Source organism: Pseudonaja textilis, chromosome 5 (genome assembly GCF_049901715.1).
Source record: "Pseudonaja textilis isolate UNSWEBS1 chromosome 5, rPseTex1.2, whole genome shotgun sequence".
Taxonomy (NCBI): Eukaryota; Metazoa; Chordata; class Lepidosauria; order Squamata; family Elapidae; genus Pseudonaja; species Pseudonaja textilis.
Genome location: NC_141994.1, coordinates 10,458,979 through 10,484,392, shown reverse-complemented (window position 1 = coordinate 10,484,392; position 25,414 = coordinate 10,458,979). Strand labels below are relative to the sequence as shown.

General features: G+C 37.9%; 1 protein-coding gene across 2 annotated transcripts; it reads right to left on the bottom strand.

Annotated features, from left to right (window-relative positions):
• Nucleotides 1–110: 110 nt before the first annotated feature.
• Nucleotides 111–25,414, bottom strand: MAPK12 (mitogen-activated protein kinase 12). Of its 2 annotated transcripts, XM_026714079.2 has the most exons (12): nucleotides 24,986–25,414; nucleotides 22,049–22,178; nucleotides 19,206–19,264; nucleotides 14,945–15,056; nucleotides 12,141–12,170; nucleotides 11,404–11,451; nucleotides 8,297–8,411; nucleotides 6,759–6,830; nucleotides 5,737–5,816; nucleotides 3,873–3,951; nucleotides 3,201–3,374; nucleotides 111–2,038 (listed from the first exon to the last, which is right to left on the bottom strand). In XM_026714079.2, exons 1-12 carry the CDS (start codon nucleotides 25,099–25,101, stop codon nucleotides 1,968–1,970), a joined length of 1,086 nt encoding a protein of 361 aa, XP_026569864.1. In that variant the 5' UTR covers nucleotides 25,102–25,414; the 3' UTR covers nucleotides 111–1,967. The 2 variants fall into 2 exon arrangements, with proteins under 2 accessions (XP_026569864.1, XP_087790249.1); XM_087934123.1 differs by lacking the exon at nucleotides 6,759–6,830.

Genomic DNA, 25,414 nt, shown 5'->3' with positions numbered 1-25,414 from the left:
AATTTTTTGTATCTTTGCAGCTGTTTTCACCTGATTTTAATTGCAATTAATATTTGCCTTTAAAAAAATTGCTAGCTTCACGAAAAACTGTTTAGAACAGAGAAGAAAAACATTATTACTGTTATTTATTGAAGTTGGAGGTAGACAAAGCATTGCAAAGAATTTACAATACATTTAATTTACAACATGCTCGTATTTACATTTCATTTTAAAAGGAAACAGTTATTGTTTTTTTTATTCCTGAGTTTCTCAGCATCAACAGAATTGATAAGTAAAAGGAATGGCATGCTATATTTCCAAGTCAATAGTCATATCTTATGAAGGCTTGTTTTTACCAGAGAGATGGATTATTTCAATAATGATTAACCATTTTTTATACATGTTTTTTTAAAGGAGCATATTCACAGTTACAGAAGGTTGAGTTTAGGATTCTAGATTTTTTTCATTGAAAGAACCCTGTACAGCAAAACAAATATGAAAAAAGAAAGCAGCAAATTTAGATAAAATTCAGCACACACACATGGCAGGAAGCAAACAGATTGTACGTTTTGCATGTTAAAAAGTCCGTTTTAATTAGTTTATCAAATTTCAAGCAACAAAAGTAGGAAATATTACTAGGTTAAACCCTTGGATTACCTGTGCCAGTCACAACAGGAATTACTGAACAAGAGAATCTGACTTAATCAACATAGCATCTACTCTCAGTGCATATATAATATCATCTACTCCCACTCCATGCTTTCATTTCAAAAAATGAAGGAAACCTTAAGTTGTCTTGCCTTTCTTCACTTGTTATGTACTTCTTTTTAGAACTAAATATAACTGACTACCCAATGTTTCCCCTTGAAATCAAAGTTCTATTATAGAAAAATAAAGATGTTCAGTAATTGTTTGGCAATTAGGACTATGCTGTTTCAGATTATCTCTATGTGAAGAGCTGGTTGAGGGGCTTTGGGCCACTGTGAAATACAGGAACTTGACTCTAAATTTCCAATGTTCACAGGGTCCATATTGCTAGCTGCAACTCTATGAAACTGATGCTCAATACGCACATTAGGAGTTGTTTTCCAGCTGAGTGTGAGCACACAGTGAAGGAAATTGCTGTATTTTTCAAATGAACTTTTAAAAGGAGTACCAGAAATTATGAACACATAGGTAACCTATATACTAGGAAATCTATAAAGTAGGAGGAAGAGAAGGGACTACAGAATTGTTTCTAGAGAAAGTCATGGAGGCAGAATGAAACATTCACATAATCACATAATCTCATTTATAAAGGCACTAACTTCCAAAACAAATATTCAAATATCGGCATCTGGTTCTCAACAAGTGTGCAAGGACTCAATATAGGTTAAGTACAGGCAGTCCTCAACTTATGACCATTTAATGATGGTTCAAAATTACAACAGCCTTGGAAAAGGCAATTTACAATCTGTACTTTCACTTATGACTGCTGCATCATCCCTGCAGTCATGTGATCGCAATTTATGACCTTTTTGTCAATTTCTGGCAAAAAATGCCTATTGAAAAAACCGGATCTGCTTACCGATCGTGTTGACTCACTTAATGAGGGCTGTAAAAATTATCATAACATCAGATGTGATCCAACTTACAGCCAGAATGATTTATGATGGAAATTCTGATCCCAATTGTGATCGTAAATTGAGGACTACCTGTAATTGAAGCATACCTTGAAAAATATCATAATAGAAGTGGTAAAGTATGAATCTTGGGGGAAAAGTTTTGTTTCTATTATAATAGGACTAAGGTTTTTTCAAGAGGGACTGCTGTAATTTATGATATAAAAAGGTTTGAGCACAACAGCTTCAAAATTCATATTAAAATGGTTCCATCTAATTTATTTAATAAAAGATTTGTACAACTATATACATATATACATATAGATAAATATAATATTTACAGTCTCTTTTCTTTACTCAGTTTTTAAGCAAACACACAACTTGAGGTTATACTACCGTTTCTTTTGAATCAGGCAATTGCAATGGCTTAAAGTTTACAACTTCTTTATATGTGATACCTGGAAAAGTTAAAGAAACACAAAAATATTCACATTAGATTCAGTATTTTAAAAAAAAATAATTCAAAATTTAGTAAGACAGTGCAGTAATTCAGATTTGGGAGAAGGAGAAAAGTGATCTGGAGCTTGGTGCAGGCAAGCATGTCACATTTGTTAACTAAAATTGTTTATCTTTTCCTGAGATCTCATAAGTGTATTATTAAGTGTATTAACCAATGTCATCAGTAGCTTACAGTTTGAGGTCTCCCATTTAGCTATAGATGAACTTTTAAAACACTATTTATGTCATTCAATTTTAAAATGCCAGCAGCAACAAATTAACCTCATTATATATAACATTTTGAATGTTGGGCTCAATTTTGTAAATTTGAATTGGCCCAATTAAGGGTTACATGTACATAGAGGGTTGATGATGGTAGCTTTTCCAATTATATATTTCAGGTATTTTAAACATCCAATAACTAGAAACCCAAAAGAATGCAGTTTCCCATCCTCTTCCTTCACTGATTCTCAGAAAAAGACCCAGTTTGATCTTACTACAGTACTTTAAAAGCCACCTGATACACAAAGTAGTTGATGATTTTCATGGTATAGAAGTCTATAGCTTGCACACATAGCCTTGTAAGATTCTGAAAGAATTTAGCCACCTTAATGACCATGAGCGTCTGATTAAAACACAAGGACAGAAAAAAATCTCCCCAGTTAATCCCCGTAATGCAACATTTACAGAATGCTGTCAGCAAATAATATTTTTCCCTCATGATAAGGGCAGTTTTAGTAATTACTATTAAATTTATACCACGCTATTCCTGCTTATAGAAGCTTTCATAGCTATTTACATTTCCCCATGCTGTACTCTCGTTTCTTGTCCATCCATGTGTATTCAAGTCTATTGTAGAACTGAGCATAGAAAAGACATTTGTCTAAGAGTTTAGAAAATTGGAGGAGAGGAAATAATATAGGTCAAAAAGACAGAATGGAACAGCAAGGACAAAGAAGTATTTCTATGTGCCTTATTTAATGCAGCAGATTCCTCAGTTCCCATGAATTATATTTTAATTAAAATGTGTAAAAATCTATTTGAAGAATGTAGATAAAGTTTCCTACACCAATCTCATTGTCATTAGAAAACTGCTATTCAACACAACAATTCCAAACATACACTTCCATTCATCCAGGGGCAGATCCATGTTGTCAAAAGTGTCATCATATTTCTCTGCTTGGTTTTCCTCGTCAGGATCATGAATGGTTTCAAAATAAGAATGTGCCAAAGCTTCACTTGCTGTTATTCTCTTCTCTGGATCTAACACCAGCATCTTTTCCAAAAGGTTCACAGCTGGATCAACAAATCAGAAAAAAAGTTTAAGGACAAACACTCTGGAAATAGATGAAGCATGTACTTAATATTTTGTGTTAAGTTCTGCATCTTTTAGGGCACAGGTGTCAAACTTGGGGGGCCACGGGCTACATGAGACACGCATTAGCCTCGCCCACCTGTTTTAGCATAGGGGGAAAGGCGAAATATGTCACATGACAACGTGATGGTGCGGTTTGACCCCCCTGTTCTAGATATCATATAGTTGAACAGACGCTCAAAGAACTGTAATTTATAATAAAGTGCATCTAGCAGGAAAAGCTGACCTTTATTAGCCAGATAATCCGACAATTATGAAGAAATCATTGAGAAAATAATTCTACAATGAAATTTTCACAGGGCACCCCCCGCCCAAAAAAAAAATCCTGAAAGTTTTTGTAATAAAATAGAAGATAAGTCAGCCTGTTTACTATCCTGATAAATTTTCTAATATACTACATCCACCAATATTTAACTTACCTGAAGCATTTGCATTTTTCAAAATGGCAGCAAAATCTTTTTTCTGTACTTGTGGAAGTTTTTTGATGTAATTTTTTGCCTTAAAATGAATAGATACAAAAATTACTGGATATTAATTGTTTATGAATTCAGGAAATGAAACAAAGAAAAAAGAAATTGGAGGCCATCAAACTGGGTTATTCCTGGTGAATATATGGGAAAAAAATCCATTTATGGAATACATGGACAAATTACATACGAGTTCACCTTGGACCTGAAATTCCTAAATTAGTTCATACCAATTTGCCTACTTTCAATAATTTCTATAGTTTAAGATAATTTGATTTTGTTTTCTCAGATCCCAGATGCAGGCAAATCATAAATCTTGCAAATGGGTACACACACACACACTACACAAGTAATGGTTTCCCTTTTCCAGTTATGTCCTATTCTAGGGGTCGGTGCTCATTTCTGTTTCTTAGCTGAGGGAGCCAGCATTGTCCAAAGACACTTCTGTGGTCATGTGGTCAGCACGACTATACACTGAGGTGCACAGAAGGCTGTTATCTTCCCACCAAAGTGGTACCTATTTATCTATTCACATTTTGCATACTTTCAAACTGCTAAGTGGGCAGGGGATCGTAGAAGTAACAGGAGCTCACTCTGTCACAAGATGCTCAGATCTCAAATCCAGGCTATCAGGTTTGCAGCTGACAAGTTCAGAATTTTAAACCGCTGAGCCACCACCTCTCCTACGTATATCTATACACACAAAACCAGCTCCTGTGTTATATTCAGAGTTGGCTATAATAAATGAATTAAAATTTGGCAGAAATTGTTCTCTTTGCAAACAGGACTGAAACAGATAACCTATCTTTCAAGGATATTAGAGCTTCTGATTGGCTTACTACAGAAAAGCTTATAAGGCCGTGACAAAAGGAAGTGCTATGTACAGGTGGTTCTCCAACTTACAACCATTCATTTAGGGAACCTTTGAAGTTACAACGGCGTTGGAAAAGTGATTTACAACAACTGAACCTTGCACTTACATAGCAACATCTCCATGGTCACTTGATCAAAATTTGGGCCCTTGGCAATTGGCATGCATTTTTGACAGTCGCATTACTCAGAAGCCATGTGATTGCCACTTGCAACTTTTAGAGATGGCTTCCGACAAGCAGAGTCAATGTGGGAGGCCAGATTCACTTAACAACTGGGTTATTATCTTAACAACCACAAGTGATCCACTTAACAAAAAGGTTGTAAAACTGGGCACAGCTCACTTAACAATTTGCTTAACAACATAAATCCTGGACTCAGTTGTGGTCATAAGTCAAGGATTACCTGTAAACAACGTAAATCCAATTTGTAGTGAAATCAAGTTTTACATTCTTGCGCCTTTTACTTTTGTCTATGTGATTTTTAATTATAATTAATCCAATTTATATAGCTATCCATCTCATCAGAAGTGAGGTCAGAAGGCTCTATTGGACAGGATAAACAGTTTCCACCTATCTCTTTCTTTGATTTCAGATCATTTTCTTGTGATCAAGTGAAAATTTGTTCTCACATCAAGCCTACCTCACATGGAAAGGGGAAGTTCAGCAACGTCTTAAGGGTAAAAGAATAACAATAATTAATTTAAAGTTTTAAACACAAGGTATCTGAAATATTTCTTTTTAAAAATTAGAACCATATAAAATTTCCTATGATGTATAGCTTTTAAGATAGCAATCATTTATATTAATGGGGTATGGACGACTGTGAATAAAAAAGTGTATTAAAAAAACCCCAAAATCTCGAAATAGAACTAGTACACTTAAGTTCCACAGAGCCATCTATTTCTGAACCTGCTCATGTAAATTTGGCAAAAGCAGCAACTTACATCTTGGCTTTGTAGTTTCTGAACAAAATCCTGAGTTGGTGTGCCTGTAACTTTCATAATTTCTGTAAGCTGGTCCAGATCTGAATGTCAAAGTCAGGAATCAAATATTTAGTCAGCGTGTTATTAAAAAAATGATATAATTAACCTATTTTTCTTACTGTTGAAATCAAAGCATATAACATTTATATTTCATATACATTTTCATAACTACCAGCAGTTGGCTAGGAATTAACAACTAAAAGGATACCCCTCAAACAATCATTAATGGGTCATCTTCACTTTTGTTTTTTTTAGCCACACTTTTGGTCATCTCATTGAGTGTTTTCAGGCTTTCGTACCTACATTAAAATTTTAGATTTCTTTCTTTGTTAAACTAGTATCAATGATCTCAGCTTCTAAATTTTGAAGATAAAAAGCTATGTTTGTCTTTAAACACTGATTCTTCATAACTCATTTTGAGCCTCTAAAAATGTCCGTGACAGTAAAAAAAAAAAAAGCAGCTCAAAGGTTAGCTGCATCAACGTATATAAACTAAACTAAAATGCAATTCTATATGCCAAATGTTGGAATCAAAAATGTGACTTTCAACCAGCATTTAATTAAATTTAATCAAAATAGAGCCTTGGAGGAGCAGTAGTTAAAATGGAGTATTGCAGGCAATCTTTGCCCACAGCCTGGAGTTCATAGCTAGACTCTTCCACCCTTGCAAGATTGGTAAAATGGAGACTCAGATCGTTGGGTGCAATATGCTTCTTCATTGTAAACTGCCCAGAGTGCTGTAAAGTGCTGTGGGATGGTATATAATCCCAAAGGCTATTTCTATTGCATTGAGCTGTGACAAACTATTCATCTTGCAACTTTCTGACAAAGCTACAGGCCTCTAAAGCTGGCTTGATGTTTGCAAGTAAATAGTTCAAACTGAACATTTTTCACTTGAAGTGATTACGCAGTGGCTTACTTTGATACCTGAATGTTTGCATATTTCTCCAACTTAATGTGAAACATTCATCAAGAAAGGATACGATCATTGCCCTTGAAAAGGGGCCTTCCCGTTACCATCTCAGCCATTATACACCCCACCGACCAGATATCCACTGAAACACAAAAAAATGCACCCATTAAATTGGTGTGAGCAGCATCTAAATTCAGCTCATCAATCAACAAAGCCTTTAAAAAGAAAGCAACAGCACAAAATCAGGGTTTTGTGATTTGTAACTGAAAATGTTGCATTCTATTTCTGTAATTTCAATGGATCATTGAATGTTTTTTTAGAATGCTGAGCTACAGGCATCTTCTTCCTTTCAAAGTTTCTGTTCTTTAGCATTGATGAAGCAGCTAGGTGTGATCCAGATCAAAGCTCTTTATTACATTTTAAATTTTCATGTAAGGAGCTCAGCGTGATATAGTATCATTGCCATTTTATCCACTCATAAATCTTATGTTAGACTGGGGGAAAAAAAAATCAGCTCCAGTGAGTTCTATGAATCAGTGGACTATTATTTAAAAATAAAAATAAAACTTCTGTAGTTGGCTTATTATTGAGACATGGGTTTTCTGGAAGCACCAAACTCCCTTGTCAGAAGTGCAATCAGTAGTAAATAATAATTAAATAATTAATATAGTAATTAATACTCAAAATTAGCACAGAGAAAATAATTGTTGTTCTAAGTCTGCAAGAGAGGAGGAGGAGGAGGGGGAAATTGTGGGAGATGATCTTAGGTAATCACAATGATGATCTGACATAGGAAGACATCTATGAAAGGCAATACAGGTAGTTTTCATTTAATGATGATAATTGGGCTGCAGGATGTGTGATGGTTTGTGAGAGGCAACATGATAGGGGGGTGGGGGTGGGGTGGCTGCTCCAGAAGGAGGGACTGGAACTTTTGCTTATGGATCTTTGCTTTGGGGAAGCCAGCAAGGAAGGTTGCAAATGGCAATCATGTGACTGCGGAATACTGCAACCGTTGTAACTGCAAGCCAGTTGCCCAGGTTGCAAATCACATGAGCGCAAGGATGCCGGGACCTGAGAAAACTTTCAGAATCGGTTGTAAGGCTCCTTTTTCGGCGCTACTGTACCTTCAAATGGTCGCTGAACAAATGATTGGCAAACAAAGAGTACTTGTAGCAGAGTTTTCAGGAGCTACATATGGCTACTTGGCTTCCAAGTTCCTGTAGGTAAGGGGCCAATGTTAAGAATGGCTGAATAGGAAAACCAGACAAGTGAAGTCAGACATTGCAGAAAGGGCAAAGCCTGGAAACCCAAGAGTTTCAGAAACCTACCTGATGTCCTGCAGATGACTAGAACCAACAGGTTTCCCCCTAGAAATGTTATAGAAATTAATATGCAAACATCTACACTACCTGTTGTTAAATTTTTTGCAATGTTATTCAGTGTCTCTGTAAATAAAACTGAGTTTTTCAGTTGGTCTACAAAGAGATCACAAGGTGGTTTTTATATAGCTGCCACTCTTTTGCAATAGAAGTAATGAAATTATATAATTAGTGGTTACAGAAACCCCAGCGCAGAAAAGCAGTTTCTAGCAAATACAAAAATTACCTGTTTGTGTATAATGCATCCAATTAAGTATAACTTCTGGGGCTCGATACCACCTAGTAACCACATAGCCAGTCATCTCACTATCTGTATGTCTTGCCAGCCCAAAATCTAAAATCTGTTTTAGAGGAAGACAAAATATAATAAACTTTCATTTCTGGAATTGTCATAAAAGCCTTGAATTGGAATGAGATTTGTTCACGTTAGAAAATATCCCTAAACATTGCTCTAAAAATGTTCCCTATTCCCTTGAAAATAGCTAAAAGAGATCCCTAACAGGCTACATTACATTTCTGTCACACTGCTAAAATACTCATTTCTCATATCCCAATATTTTCTCATCACTTCCATTCAACTTACATTATCCAAATAATTGATTTCAATGAAATGATACCCTTATTTTAGAGGAATGCAAATTGTTATTTGGATTTTGTAGCTTTGTTCATATTAAATAGCATTTTTGCAAGTGAGGGATTAGAATCTCAAAGGCCTATTCATTACATGCTATTTATTCAAGCATCATAAACACAAGTTCAACATGTTACATTTTTCCTGACAGTAGTAAGTGGAAATCTCAGTTCACCTGAATTATGTTTTATGTTATATAATCGTAAAGGCAGAAAACTGAAACCACGTGAATTCAGTTTATTATTCATCTATTCATAGCTACTGATAAAGCTTTGAGTTTACTTTAGGCCGTGACAGTGTAGCTGGCAGAAACACATTTTCTTCCCTCCAAAATGCCACGCAAAGAAAAGGTCAAAGACCTCTGGCGTTACGTAGAATTCAGGGATACTATGCCCAAAGTTAATGGAAGTACAATTTGAAAATCAATCTCATTACTCATTACTACATGTACCAACATGTGGATCCAACTCAATGCAATTTTTAAAAATGCAATAGTGTGGGTCGTTAAGCAGACTGCAGGGGCTTGGGCTTCCAGGGCATGGTGGAGACAGAAGGCGGCCCAGGCCAGGGAGAACGGTCACGAGAAGGCTAATGTTTTGCCAGATTTGAGGACCATTGCTCCAGTGTGTGGAAGGCTTTTTCCTCCCTGCATAGAGGGAGGGAAAGTCCCTTTGTACATTAGGGGAATGGACCTAAAATGACTTAACTAAAATAACTAAACTAAACTTAAATAACTTAACTAAATAACTAAAATAACATAACTTCCATTTGCAAACTTTTCTGATTCACTTTCTGGATATCAGACACAAACAACTAGATACACACATGCAGAGTTTGAATTAACTACTTTATTATGTTCTGTCTGCAATATAGGAATCTCCTCAGTCTAGCAGCCTACTCTTGGGAACCTGTTGTGGTTAGCCGGCAGCAGGTGCGGATGGCTGAGGAGAGCGAGGACACAGGTGAGGGGCCAGGACCATTAGGGAGTGGACTGCTGCCTTCAGAGATTGTGGGGGCTGGCAGCAGCAATGAGGAGATTCCCGAGGAGCCTGTGCCAAGTGAGCGCAGGATTGCTCTCAGGAAAGAGCAGCTACAACAGCACGGGAGACTCGGGAGTAAGGCTGCAAGGTAATGGCCCCTCCTTCAAGATAAAAGCCAGCTGTGAAACGAACATTCTTTGCAGAAGGCAAAGACGTTTTGAAACTCCAGCCTCGTGGACATTCCAGTATCCTGAGTTTGTATTTGAAGATTCTTGTACTGCAAATTATTTGTCTGTTATCTTTTGGCAAGTCTCGCACAGTTTGGCAAGGCTTGTGCTTATCACAGCTAATTATTTTGCAGAAGCATTAAAAGGTTTCTGTTCCCTTTGGATTGTGTTTGATTTGTTGGAAAAGGGCATGGGTCAGAACAGAACCATCCAAGAAACTCAGGGAGGGTCGACCCTTTTGTGGTCGTGCAGTGATTCCAGGCTAGTTCTCAGCTTGATCTCCCATTGTCATGCTGGGTGCTTCCCAACATTGGGGAAGCTGGCAGAGAAAACTGTAAATGGCGATCACGATTTCAGAACATTTGGCAACTGGTTGTAAATGTGAACAGGTTGTCAAGCGCTCAAAATGCAATCATGCGATGGGGAAGCAGTGTGACATTTTATTATGGCAGGAAGCGCTTTATGATCTCTAAAGCATCAATTTCAAGGCTGTAATGACTGAGCAGTCATTAAATAACTAGCCATAGATTGGGGACTACCTGTAATTGCTTTCTTATATTAAAGTTGCAATTTAACAGTTGGCAGCTAAGAAGCTTTGCATACTTTCAGAGGATTTTGCTACAAGATTTCCATGAAAATACTCAACATCAAAACCTATTTTATTCCTCTTTTTCTGTTGGAATAGTTTTTTAAAACAGTATACCTATTTAAGCACAGCCATGATGCTCTAACAAAACTTAAGCAATGTATGTTGCCTTAATGTGCTGTCTTAGGGATTATTAGAAATATTAGAAATTAGAAATACTGTTAGAAATATTGTCTGTTTGGCATGAATTCATACAAATCTTGAACTCAATAACCAGCTATAGTTGTAACATGAAGATCATACTGAACTGCTTGTAGTTTCAGCCAATCCATACTAACAATATCAACTCAAAAATAACTTAATTTTTGAAGCTTTTTACATGAACCCCATCAAGAGAGCCTTTATTAAGATGCTCACTTGTCTAAATGAAAGCCTTACAAAAGCCTTAGATTGTCCACTCAGCATTTTATTCCCATTACCCCAATCCAGGAGTGCATGCCATGTTTCCAGCTTGTATCTTATTTTCCACAGCTTAATTAAAGATACCTTTTAAATGGCCTTCTGGAGAAGAAAAAGACTTGATTCTGCTTCTTACAAACAATGGGATAAAATCCAATAATTATCTATGAAAACATTCAAGCTTAAGCTTCTGGAAAAATGTTAACAAACTTCTTTTACAAGCAATCATCTTTACACAGTGTGCAATGTTGCAGAGTCTACCCTTAGTAAGGAAATCTGCAGTTAATCCAGGCACACAGACATTAACAGTCTGTTACTTCACACAAAAGTGCTACAGACTGCAACCTGTTCTCATTTTTAAAATGCTTTTCGCATTAGCTATATCTGACATAATTCCAGATTCCCCAGTATTTACTTTTGAAAAAGCCACTAGCACATTCAGTTTCTTACCTTCAACTCACAGTTCTCATTAACTGCTAGGTTTCCAGGTTTTAAATCCTATAAAGATGTTTAAAACAAGAAATCTGAAACTGAATTTATTTGTAATTGGAAGTATTTATTTCAAAGGCAGGCAATTTTTTTAATTGTTCAAGACAAACAACAGCCCAGAATGCAAATGGGCTAACGTGTTGCCAAATATGAACATAGGGACCGATACTGAAGAGATCAGAAGCTTCTTTGGCAGTGACTGAATAATTACAGAAGCCAAGGGAGCAAGCAACGTATTTTTAAAAATCCAAACTCAAACAGGTGTATGCATGTATATTACTATAACATTTCCACTAAGCATATTACAAGCATCCAAACATCCTGATCTCCTTTTAATCAATCACAAAGGAAACCTGTACTATTCATTGCATTTATACTGAATTGGAAATGTTATTGTAATAATTCCTGAAGGATACAGTTTAATTTGCATTTAAGCTGTGACTTTGCAAACAGTACATCAAAGAACCCAAGGAATACATTATCAAGTTCTCATTAAAATAGCAAAGACTTTTTCAAAGAGGTATTGTAGGTATCAATAATTGAAACTGTGCAATAAATATTATCTTTCTTTGTATATTTCAGTATAAAAGTTCAGTATAAAAATCCCAAGTATTATATATGGATATGTGATTGAAGAGAATGTTTCTACAAGAATAATTAAATTGATCAAAAAGGAAAGCTTGAAGAGTTTTACTTACTCTATGAATTATGCCAGATGAATGGATATACTGTAGAAAGAAACAAAAAATATTTTACTCAGGTGCTATCAATGAAATTTTTATTGTTGTTCCAAAGCTTTGCAAGACAATGGCAAAAACAATCCATAGGGAACCACTGGAATGCAAACAGTCATCTTCATCCTGATCTAACTTTCCTTTTTAGGGGTTTAGAAAAGGTCTTCTGCTAAGCAAAACATCAAATTGTAATTTTGTCTATATTTTTCAGATATACCTCTGGGCCCCACAAAACCTCTTTATAGTTCTTAGGATTAAAAAATGTTTGGTGTCTTCAATGGTGCACTTTGCACTGTTAATGGATAAAGGTAATCTGAGGCAATAATGAGCATCTTGCAAGACTAGAGTGTAAGACACAGAACTGTTCAATCTGTCTGCTTTCTCATAAATGCTATTTTGTGACATGAATGCGCCCGCTATAACATTTGTTAGGTGAATGGGCAAGAATTCACAAGAAGCAGCCATTTTGTCAGCGTCCGTGACAAGGTTTTGAAAGTAAAATTTGTCTTTCAATTCAAAAAGACCTTACTTCCTGTACTTTAGCTGTGTTTTATGGAAGTTTCAATCCAGCCAACCTAGAAATCAATCTTTGTTTAAGTTGCCAGAAACCAGATATCTAGATTGAGAAACATATGAATGGAAAAATCAGAATTCTTCTATAAAACCAGGCACTACAAAATTCAGAATTCTTCTACAAAACCAGTTAACAAGGTTGACTCAGCCTTCCAAGGTGGGTAAAATGAGGACCCAGACTGTTGGGGGCAATAGTCCAAGTCTGTAAACCGCCTAGAGAGAGCCGTAAAAGCACTGTGAAGCAGTATATAAGCCTACCTGCTACTGCTATTATTTCTCTGCTACAGACCAACACTTCACCTTACCTACATATGTAGGAAACCAGTCTTTTGAACTATGGCTCAAGACCAATTGTCTACCCTTCTTCTCTGCAAGCACTAAACATCCAGATAAAATGAATTTGCAAAACAGAGTTTGGATGGTGCTTTTGTATACTACAGCTCTTTTGGGGTTCTATTTCTGTCCTTGTCTCATTTTAACAGATGGCATTGCCATCGCTATGGGGTTCCCAAACGAGAGCCTTCAGCCATTTTAATCTTAGACTTCTTCTTCCTACTATAATATTAGCAGGAAAGAAATATTTGAAACCTTAGCATGAGCCCTTACATTTGCACAACATATTCACAGTATATTTTACGTAGAAGAAATGAATGACTAGTCCTCCAAGTCAGAAATATTTGGAAATATTCTTAGGTAAGCAAAGCTTCCTAAGAAGCTAACAAGGAACAGGAAAAAGCAGTGATTTCTGCTGGAGATTCTGTAATGTAGTGATGAATGTGATGGACTAGGAACCGAGAAGGCAGAGATTCAAGATCCACCTGAGCCATGAAAGCTAAACAGGATGATTTAGAATCACTCTCACAATTCATATATCTCATGGGTTGTTGTTATGGGAAGATAAATGCTCTCTATGTCCTCAAAATTGTAGAGGAAAGGTAGGAAATCAAATAAATAAATATATGAAATCATCCTTGATCCTCTCCTGATAGTATTCCAACATCAACTGTCCCATTTCTTTTTTAAAAAAAAAAATAGTTTCCATTTCTTGTTGACATAATAGGCAGTTTAAACAAACATGAAAAATAGCCAGGTACAATATTTAGGCCTTTCCATTCTCCCTGCACCTGGGCCAGATTGCGCATAGCAACTGAGATAGCTTTCTGGCTTAAAAAAACAGAGCACTACACGAGGCCCATGGTAATCAAAGGCCATTATTGTTTTCCTTCCTTGTTTTGCAGTAAATTCATCCGTGCCGAGGCCTAAGCCTGACCACAACATTCCAGTCCATTCCATTCTCCTCTCTACTCCATTCTCTCCTACTTTATCCCTATCCCTCATCCCTACTCTATTCTTCCCTTCCTTTCTCCTTCCCTCCACAAAAAAGGGAGAGATAATTTATCATTAAGTCCAAATCTAGAAGGGTAACTGATTGCTCCCAAATAAGTCAGGTTCTTCAAAACAATTTTATAACATGTTTTAAAGGATGGTTATAGAGCTTGGATATTTTAGGACCAAAACTTAACCCCAGCCTCAGACACACCATGAAGCAGTTTATTTTGATTTGCTAGGATTCCTCATTTTTCCTGAATAGTATGAATAAAGTCCATGGACTAAACGGAATCTTCAGACTTACCTTCCAATTAATTAAATTTGGAACTAAGAGAAGCTAGAAGGGTTTTGTGCAAATAAACAAGCTAAAAGGATTTAAAACACAAGTCCTGATAAAGAGAAAGGTTCAACGAAAATGTAACATAAGAATCGAAATTCCTTCAGAGTAAGGATTTGTAAAAACACATTCTAATTTCAAATTCCATCGGTCAATGAATATGTAATTTTACACTATACTGAATTTTACACTATTTTACACTATCAAGTGGATTAGAAACTTGCATAAGGAGGTTCCTTATGTATTTTTTTTTCTTCCATTCAATTGTGATTATCTGATTATCAAAGGCTGCCTTGACACATTCTTGCAGTTTTCTTGTGGCAAGGGTTTTCTGAAGTGGTTTGCCAGGGCTGAAAATAACAGGCCCAAAGTTACCTGGCTGGCATCGTGCCTAAGGCAGGACTAGAACTCACGGCCTCCTGGTTTATAGCACGATGCCTTAACTGCTACTTATCATAGGAAAGGACATATTGTGTCTCAAGAAAATGATGACAAAAACCAACAAGCAATTAAAAGAGAAAGAGCTAACCTTCAGGCCCTTTAGCATCTGGTAAACCAGGAACTGGATCCTATCTTCAGTTAGTTTCTCATGCTTCATTATTTTACTGAGGTCTGTTCCTATAAATGGCATGACAAGGTAGCTAAAATGAAAAGGCAATTAAACATGAACTGAATCAAATTCTATAGTCTAATTGTAATACTGTAGAGCAATTTAACATGGAAAGGCATGCCAGACTAATGTATAGTTCAGTTAGAAGATATCAGGACAGTATAGAGAAAGAACAAATACATCTATCTTTAAATATGAACATTACATTGGAGTACAGATAGTCCTCTACTCACAATGAAACTTGAGCCCAAATTTTTAATTGCTAAGCAAGACAGTTGCTACCTGAATTTTGCCACAATTGTTAAGTGAATCACTGCAGTTGTTAAGTTAATAACACGGTTGTTAAAGGAATCTGGCTTCCCCATTGACTTTGCTTGTCAGAAAGTTGCAAAAGTGGAGCACATGTCCTGGGACACTGCAACCATCATAAATACATGCCAGTTGCCAATCAATCAAATTTTAATCACGTGACCATGGGGATGCTGCAATGGTTCTAAGCGTGAAAAATGGTCATGTCCCTTTTTTTCGGGACTGTTGTAACTAAACAAATGGTTGTAAGGCAGGAATTATCTATATAATAAAAAGGTCAATGTAAAAAGAAGTGCCTTGAAACCTTTCCTAAAATTCTAGAGAACTGGGGGCAAAACTCTTTTCTACGTATAGTAAGTTACCAAGGTTGAGAACAAGATAGAATTTACTTTGGATTATAAAATAACCATGTAAAAATTGATCCTATTTTCCAGTAAGCATTGTGTTATATAAAGGTTTTCTGTTCTTTTTTTTTAACTGAACACTACACATGGTTTAGGCTTTAGAACCGCGATGGCGAACCTATAGCATGTGTGCCGGAAGTGGCATGCAGAGCCCCGCCGGCACACAAGAGGTCGCCCGGAAGAGCCCTAATGTGCATGTGTGCACCACCCGCATGACAGCAGATTGCTGGGTATCTGGCGTGTATACGAGAGTGTGCGTGGGAGACACATGCACATGTGCATAGATGCATGAGGTGCACGGGGGGTCTCACGTGCATGCTCAGAAACATGCAGCATGCGTGGGGGGGTCATGTGCGCATGCGCAGATGCATGGCCCATGGGGGATCACGTGTGCATGCACAGAGATGTGTGGTGTGCAGGGGGGGTCACACACGCATGCGCATGGGGGGCCGTGCACATTGCCTTCTGGCTGCTGGTATGTGAGCACCCACACACGAGTGCGCATGCAATTTTCAGCATGGGAACCCAAAAAGGTTGGCCTCCACTGCTTTAGAACAATAAACGTTGATTGATAACATTATCTACAGTTGGCATAGTTTTATACTAGTACATAAAACTGGGCTGAGCTAGAGGATGCAGGTTGCAAAACTACTCTTTTGATCCTTCCATCATCCAGAAATAGATTTATCAAGAAGGCAAACCAGAAACCAGGATGAGTGGGGATGACTGAGCACCTCATACACACACACACACACACACACACAGGTAAAGCAGTCCTTCAAATCCACATTTCCAACATAAAACGAAGCTTGTCTATATATGAATTTGGTCTATGTCAGGATTTTTAAAAAAATATTTATTTATTGAATCAAGTTATATAGCCATCTATCGCATAAACAAGTGACTTTGGTCAGCATACTACAGGGTTAAAAAAGTTAATACATTTTTAAAAAATTATTAAAATAAAAATAAAACAAAGTAGCAGATGAGGTTGTTAGTTTAGTGAAACCAGCCAGGCAGAAAAGCAAATTAACCAAAGCCTGATTTGTTTTCTTCCTTTCCTTCAAATAATACATTTTGGAGAGAGTATCAAAGCAAATCAGGAATTAACTATGATCTGTGGTTCAGCAATATCCAAAACTAAAAGTAATCAGGCTTCATAAACCAAGAAGCATGGTAGCTTTTCTGTGGTATGTTCCAAAACAATATTATTTTATGACATATGTTTTTTTATACGCAAGGCCAATATCTGTAAGATGCCATCAAGTCAATGCTGACTCTTAGTGACCATGGAAATAAATTTCCTCCAGGAAAATGTTGCTTATAAGCATAAGGACATAAAGCTGAACTAAATAGTTTAGCTTATTGTTGAGTGATCTAATTTTTTTTAAAAAAGCAGAACTATTTCTTGGGGTAGGGATCCACAGGACCATAGACAACAATGCATACTTCCTAGAGGCAGACAATGTAAGTAATTTCCATATTGCTATCAAGAAAGTCAATTGGAGATCATCCTATTGCCTGTCAATAGCATTTTTAATGCTGTAAACTGCCCAGAGTCACCATGTGTGAGTTGGGTAGCCATATAAATGTCTTAAATAAATAATCAATCAATCAATCAATCAAAGGAGAGGCACAAGTATGCTATTAATACTAAGACTGATAAAAAGATGTAAAATACTTAGAAGGACCAAGACTTGGGGGCTTTGGAACAGAACAGAGTGAGAAGCTTGGCACATGGAGAAGTATTATCTTGCTTGCCAGAAGAAATAAAATATCATTAATTAAATTCAAAGGAAAACAGTGAAATTTGCAGAAAACTGATTTTAAAAAAGGGGCCAAAAAAGCTTCTAGGGACTATATTTAGTGCAAGGGAAAAAGCAGAGCTTTCTGATTAAAAAACAAACAAAAAGCAGGATAAACAAAGAACCAGCCCTGGAGTGCTGACAATTGTTGAATAATGAAACGCTGATGTGTGCCTTCCTCCATGATTTTATTATGGCTAATGTGCCACAGCTTGTGAATATTGCAAAGCTGCCGAATAGCTCGCAAGCTATTCCAACAATATAGGTAACTAATGACAAAAATAATGGTTGAAGTAACTTAATAACTGTAGCCTTTTTACACTAATACATGTATGGTAGATATTACTGTATTCACATGTAATAGGAAAACGTAGGACTTTAAATACAGGGTTAAAAGCTGACAAATACGTGCAAAAATTCAATACTAATTTAAAGCAGAAGAGGGGAAAATAAACTATTTATGGAAGCAATTGCACAAACCTAAGTAACTAATAAAAGTTTAACAGACTTCTCCAGCTAGATATGGAGGGAGAAATTACATATTTTTATTTTTTGTACAAATAGCTTAAACTTCCCAAGTGTTCCACAGTATAGCATCCATCGGTCTCAGCCGTTTTATATGTTGATTGAATACAACAGAAACTGTGGATCAACACCTGGCTACTGTCAAGTAGAAAAAGCTGCTTTAGCCAATCTACTATTTAATAAATAACCACATCTTCCAATACTTAATTATAAATAATCAGCAAACGTTTTTTAAAAAAAATTCAGATATTTAACTGGCCTGATAAAACCAAAAAGTAGCACATAAACCTAACAAACTAATAATCGAACTACTTTTAGAATAAGACATAATTAATTCCATCAGCAATATTTACGCCACTGGAAAACAAAACGAGCATTAATGTGCTGGTTTATATTTTATTTGGAAGATATGGTCTAAATGTCCTCTGGCTTTATTTACTGAAATCTTAACTATTAAAACTAGAAAGTTCTTCCAGAAGTTTCATTTTCTACTTAACGCTATAAAGACGTAACATCTATCTTTAAGCTCAGTTGTGTAAAGATATAGATCAGTGGTCTTCAAACTTGACAGGTTAAAGACTTGTGGACTTCAATTCCCAGAATTCCTCCTCCAGTTATGTTGGCTCAGGAATTCCGGGAGTTGAAGCCCACAAGTCTTAATGCTGTCAAGTTTGAAGACCCTTGATATAGATGGTTGTGATGTCATTTTATTTTATATATAGTCATGTGATTCTTACAGCATAATGACAATGCTCACCAACAATTAATGTATCCTAATACGAAGAACCAGATTCCAAACTGATCCAGTTAACTCCAAAGCAAGCTTAACCAAGAACAGGGGTGGGCCACTAATTTTCCCAAGGGGCCACATGAGAAACTGGGAATGCACCACCCTCTGCAGATGCTACACAGGTATCCTGTCCCCAACGCACACACGCTGACATTGCTGAAGCCCTGTTCTCCCCCTGACGCCAATGCCATATACCAGACTGGGACTGCCCGCGAACCGGAAAATCTGGTCTGCAAGAAGCAACAATAATTCCATCAATATAAATACAGAGAAATTTGAGATCGGCATCTATTTTACTGTAAATCATAACACAGAAGCCAAAGTTTTCCCCAAAATTATACACTTACAAGTCATTAAATTTATCCAGTGAAGGATCTGGTGTGAAGACATCTAAAAGCCCAATTACCTACAGAAGAAGAGAAACACAAGTAAGAAAATAGTGCCATTGCAATTATTGGCATGAGAAACATGCAAGTCTAGTTCCATGTCCAATTCAAAGGGTTGATTATGATCTTTAAAGCCCTAGAGGTCAGGTTACCCATGGAACTGTCTTTATCCCATCAGCCTGACCCACTTGATCCCACAGGAAGATATGCTGCAGATCCCCATCAGTTAATGAGTGACTTGGTGAGGTCCAAAAAGAGAGCTTTCTCTGCCTCCCCCCCCCGCCCCCCGTGAAAGCCTACGCACCCCCAGAGGTGAGGTGAGTCCCCACTCTCTTGGCCTTTCATAAAGGTGTTAAAAACACGGATCTGCACCTTTTCTTGCACCAATGAAAGGGAGGGTTGGTGCCCTGACAGCCTCCCACCTTTTTAATCAATTGGTTCCCTTGCCCGTTTTAAATCTGACATAATTTTATATGTTTTTAATACTTTATTGTACACCTCCCAGAATCGCTTTGTGAAGGAGATGGAAGGTTCTTAAATATGACAAATAATTAGTGAATTCAGGGTGTGTTTTGCTGTGTAGGGAAATGGTATGCTATATGTTTAGTATACTATATCTTGCATGCATATCATGTATACAGGTTGGATCTGAGCAACTGAGAGTAAATTGCAGAACTGAGATTTCCCATCTCTTGAACTCCTCTAAAAACACTCTGGAAGTTAGAAAAACTTCATATGAAGAAAGATGTCAATGGAGATCATATTTCTTTTTCCACTGTTTTGTTTCTGAGAATGTCTCCTTGGATCAGAAAAGACCTGAAGCTTCCTCTGTGCATCTTCAGAGATTCCTCTACTATAATTGTATCTACTCAAACTGACACCATTTTGAGGTAGGCAAGAGAAGGAAATAATCTTAAAAGATTTATCACAATTAAAAAATAAAAAATTCTCACTATATTGCTCTACCTAAGTTTTGTTCACAAGGAAGATGTAAAGCTCTTGTAGACATCATTTGTGCAAAAAAAATTAACTGTGATTCTTCACCACTAAAAGCTTTCTACATTTTTTAGATTTGGTTTAGCAACACAGCATACATAGATACCACTCCCTAAACATTTAATGAATAAATAAAATATTAAAAGCCTGCAATTATCTGACATATTTTCATGAAAATTCATGACCCACAAGTGTTCATCTGAGAAATGACAAAGCCAGGATCCCCCAAAAGTGCTAAGTCTTGATTCAGTGCATTTCCATCAAGAAAATCTTGATCAAATTAACTTACATGAAAACACAAACCTGCCTGATTCTTACCTACTAATTTACTCGCTTGGCAGAAAAATAGAAGATGATTAGTGTTGAAAAAGAGTAATTAATCGATTCAAAATATATTCAGTTTGCTCCATGCTAAAACAAAAACTCTGAAACAGCACTTTAACAAAACTGTTAAACAGCATTCTCTTCCTCAATCCCCAGGTTCACAATCAGTACTGACAATTACTAGACAAAACATATAATGTTTAACTGGACAGAAAATTAATCCTATCAAAAACACATGAAAGTATCAACTGGTAAAGCAAAAACCTTTGGTCTCTTTAGCTTTCAAAAAAGGGGAATAGGCATTCTGCACAAAGCATTATTGTTCCGACATAATAGTAAACTATTTACATTATACATGTATGTGTGTATGTATGCGTATATGTGTATGTACACACACATATATCTATGTATAAAAGTGTGTGTGTGTGTGTGTGTGTGTGTGTGTAGAGAGAGAGAGAAATATAGATATATAGATAAGTTTTTTAAGGCTGGAATTCCAAATCACAAAAATAATTTAAGATTTTGCAGTATCAATACATTAAAAATCAGTTATAATTAAAACAAAATTTCAACAAAATTTGTAAAACTGCATTTAAAGCCACAGTTCCTATAGAATTCCAAGCATCTGAGATAGAAATAGCATGGAAACAGAAATACAAAGCAATACCATTCAGCCAAAGAGCTTGGTGAACAAAATATCAAACTGGTGCCCCTTGTTCATTAGGCTCTACAATTCTCTCATAATCATTAATAATCATTTAGTGTGGCATTCTGTAATATTAGACTACAAAGTAAGCTACGGTTAGCATTTTCACCCACCTGCTCTGTTCCTTTATTATCAGGACTATGAGATTAGTGTCAAATAGACTAGGTTAAACACATAATTTTACTGATGACTTTTATTTGGGATTGTTCTGTTAAACTTATCCCAGGTTTGGGCTCAGAGTTAATGCTAAATGAAAATGAGATGGCATTCTCATGGCCAACCTGGGGAGGAAAGGAAGTTTGTTTATGAAGCGCTAAACTAGAATTGTTAAGCAATGCTTGTCCATACCAGGCTTCTGTTATCTCATGACTTGTTACTAATATAATTGATGAGGCAGTGGAGGAATGAAAGATTGTGCAAAACTTACTCATTTAGAAGAAATAGTAAAATAACAACAATGATTTAGATCATCATCTAGATCAGGGTAGTCAATCTTTTTATACCTACTGCCCACTTTTGTATCTCTGTTAGTAGTAAAGTTTTCTCTAACCCCCCACCGGTTCCTCAGTAATGGTGATTTATAAAGTAGGGGACAAAACCCCTACCGCCCACCATGAAAGCTGGAACGCCCACTAGTGGGCGATAGGGACCAGGTCGACTACCACTGATCTAGATCCATGTTAGTCCATGTGAACTAGTTCCTGTTAGGCTGCTAAATCAGAGTGTGCAAGGACTTTCTGGACTGTGGGATAAAAAGTTCGTTTGAGCAGGTACTCACGTTTTCATGCTTCATATGCTTCAGAAGGCGCAGTTCCCGGTAGGCTCTTTTGGCAAAAAGCTCCGATTGAAATGGGCGGTACAACTTCTTGATAGCCACCTTGCTTCCACTTTTCTGGTCTATAGCTGAACTTAACAGAGACAGGAAGAGTTGCATTAGATGTAACTAGAGAAGACATGGGGGCCTGTCAAGCCAAAATAGCTACTCTATTAATCTTCTAAGGCGGAAAAATTCAGCTATCTTTTATTGTGTTACAAAGGTGTCTATAAATTAATAAGAATGGTTGTTTAAAAGAGGTGACTTCTGCCCTGTTCTCCTTCTAAGTGCGGCAAGAAGTTTGCTTATTTTGGGAAAATTCTTCACAGACTGGAGGCTCACTCCTAGCACCACCAACACAGTTAACTACATGCTTCTACCTTAATAACAGACTATAGCTTGCTTATTTGTAAGTTTATCCGTTTCAGCCACGGTGGCGCAGTGGTTAGAGTGCAGCACTGAGGCTACTTCTGCTGACTGCCAGCTGACTGCAATTTGGCCGATCGACTCTCACCAGGCTCAAGGCTGACTCAGCCTTCCATCCTTCCAAGGTCAGTAAAATGAGGACCCAAACTGTAAACTTGTAAACCACTTACAGAGGGCTGTAAAAGCTGTATCTAAGTCTAAGTGCTACTGCTTATTGCTATTTAGAGGTGTATCATAACAAGAAACCTAAGAAACTGCTCAAGTTGTATCCTCCTTTTCAGAGGAGCCAGAGAACTTTTGCGTGAGTAACAGATACTTTATCAAAGAATTAAGAACTCACCTCAGCAGAGTGTAATTACTTAAGGTCATGTTTTGTGTAAGAGAGACACAGAGAGAGAGATTTGTGTATGAGTGTGTGTAAGATAGATGAACAACATATTGTTATTCACTGGGGGTCATATGCCACTCCAGTCCAAAAGGTTGAAGCGACTTAGATTCACCTCTACAATAACCTCAACACCTGAGGAACAACCAAACATAACAAGAGAGGTTACACCATCCTCTCCCACTTCCATGGCCATGCTCTGACGTGTTCGATGCATTCAAACTGCCAATTACACCAACCATCATCAGGGCACATGCCAGAGGAAGTAAAACATCAATGTTTCCTATTTCCATTTGAGATCTGGGATCAACAGAAGAGAAGAAACCAGTAATTGATAGATGGAAATCATACAATGAAGCATTAAAAGGGAAGGGAAAGAGGAAGAAAGGACAGGATGTAATGTGATGTAATGTAACGGACACACTTCACAGTGCTTTTTGGCAGTAATATAGAAGCAGTTTGCAATTGCCCTTTCCTAAGTTGCTTTTTCAACTTCCCAGTCTATTCTATAACTAGAGAATCTCCTGGTAGCCTCCCATCCATAAAAACAGGTCCAATTTGTTTTTTTATCCTCCTAGGTTGGCTAAATAGTACCTATACATTTTTGGAATTAGATTTCCAGCAGAAAATTTGTCTTTCTGTTTATTTGGCTTTTTTAAAAAAGTACTCCCAGGGAGGCAAGTTTTTCCACAGATGAATTGTTCGAACTGTCAGGAAATTTCTCCTTAATTCTAGGTTGCTTCTCTCCTTGATTAATTCATTGTGGCAGCAAAGATGTTAAAAGGCTGAGTCATTTCCAGTTAGTAAAAATGGCATGTATTGTGAGAATATTTCTGGGGAAAAAAAAAAAAATAAGCATTTCCCTTTACAAAAACCAGCCACATTTTTTTTTTGGTGGGGGGCGGTGTTGCAAAATTATAATTCACTGCCCAAGGTTGTTTCAGATCCCAAAAATCGTTACCCCACTTCTCTGTCCCAAAACAACGCAGTAACTTTTCTCTCTCCTCCTTCCGCATTTTCTATATAACATGGCAAAAAGAGCAGAATTAAGAAATTCAACCTTCCAAGCCACCCGAAGTCCTGCTAAAAACCACCCGTTGGTTCTGGGTTCACTTTCAATGCACAAAGGAGAGCGTGCTGCATTCAGACGACACGTTGTTGTTGTTTTGTTGTTGTTTTTAAAAAAACACCTCTCGATCTGCATGCCAACTTAACTAACCATAACTGTCAATATTTGATTACTGGAGTCTTTTTTTTTTCGCGGTCTCCGCGCGTTAAGAACCCCCCCCCGCTGATGCGAAGTGAGAGAAACCTAGAGAAAACGGATCCCGCCCTCAGTACCCAGGTCGAGCGTATCGTGTGAACAGGTCCAACCGCAGGTCTGTGGAAGAAAAGGCGGTAAGGCTGGCATTTCGGGCGTCTGCCTCTGGTTCCCGGCTGCCGCGGAACAGGCTTATTGGGTGTGTGTGTGTGTGTGTGTGTGATGTGTGTGTGTGTGTGTGTGTGTGATGTGTGTGTGATGTATGTGTGTGTGTGTGTGTGATGTATGTGTGTGATGTGTGTGTGATGTATATGTGTGTGTGTGTGTATGTGTGTGATGTATGTGTGTGTGTGTGATGTGTGTGTGTGTGATGTATGTGTGTGATGTGTGTGTGATGTGATGTATGTGTGTGTGTGTGTGATGTATGTGTGTGTGTGTGATGTGTGTGTGTGTGATGTGTGTGTGTGATGTATATGTGTGTGTGTGTGATGTATATGTGTGATGTATATGTGTTTGTGTGTGTGATGTATGTGTGATGTATATGTGTGTGTGTGTGTGATGTATGTGTGTGATGTGTGTGTGTGTGATGTGTGTGTGTGTGATGTATATGTGTGATGTATGTATGTGTGTGTGTGATGTATGTGTGTGCGTGTGATGTGTGCGTGTGTGTGTGTACAAAAACGCGTGTAAGGAAGACCCAGCGCGAAGAGGCCCTTGTTCCCTGGCTGGACGGGGGCCGGACTTTGGCTCCGGCAGCATCGCAGCGCTTCCCTCGGGGCTCCTTCCTCTGCCCTCCAACCAGACGGCGCCTTGGGCGGCGGCCACTTACCAGACGGCGCCGTAGGCTCCGGAGCCCACCGCCTGCAGCTCCCGGTAGCGCTCCCTCACTTCCCAGACGGTCTTGGCGATCTCCTGGCGGGAGAAGCCTTCCCTGGGGGCGGCCATCGCGGCCTCTCTCCCTCTTCCCCAGATTGCCCTCAAAGGGGAGAGACGGGGGGGAGAAGAAGAACGTCCCCAAAATTTTACCGCAGAGGAACGTCAGCCGGGAAACGAAGGGCGCGCGCAGGGCCTTTGGGGCGGCGTTACCCACCCTCTTGAGGGGCCTCTCCGCGGCACCGGGCCCCTTGCGCGTCTCCCCTACCCACCCAGCCCACCCACGCACCCCCTTTTGCCTGCTCCCGTCCGCTTTCCCCGGGTGGAGGAGGAGGAGGAGGAGGAGAGCCGCGCGGCGGTCCCTTGGCTGCGCCGAAAGGCCACA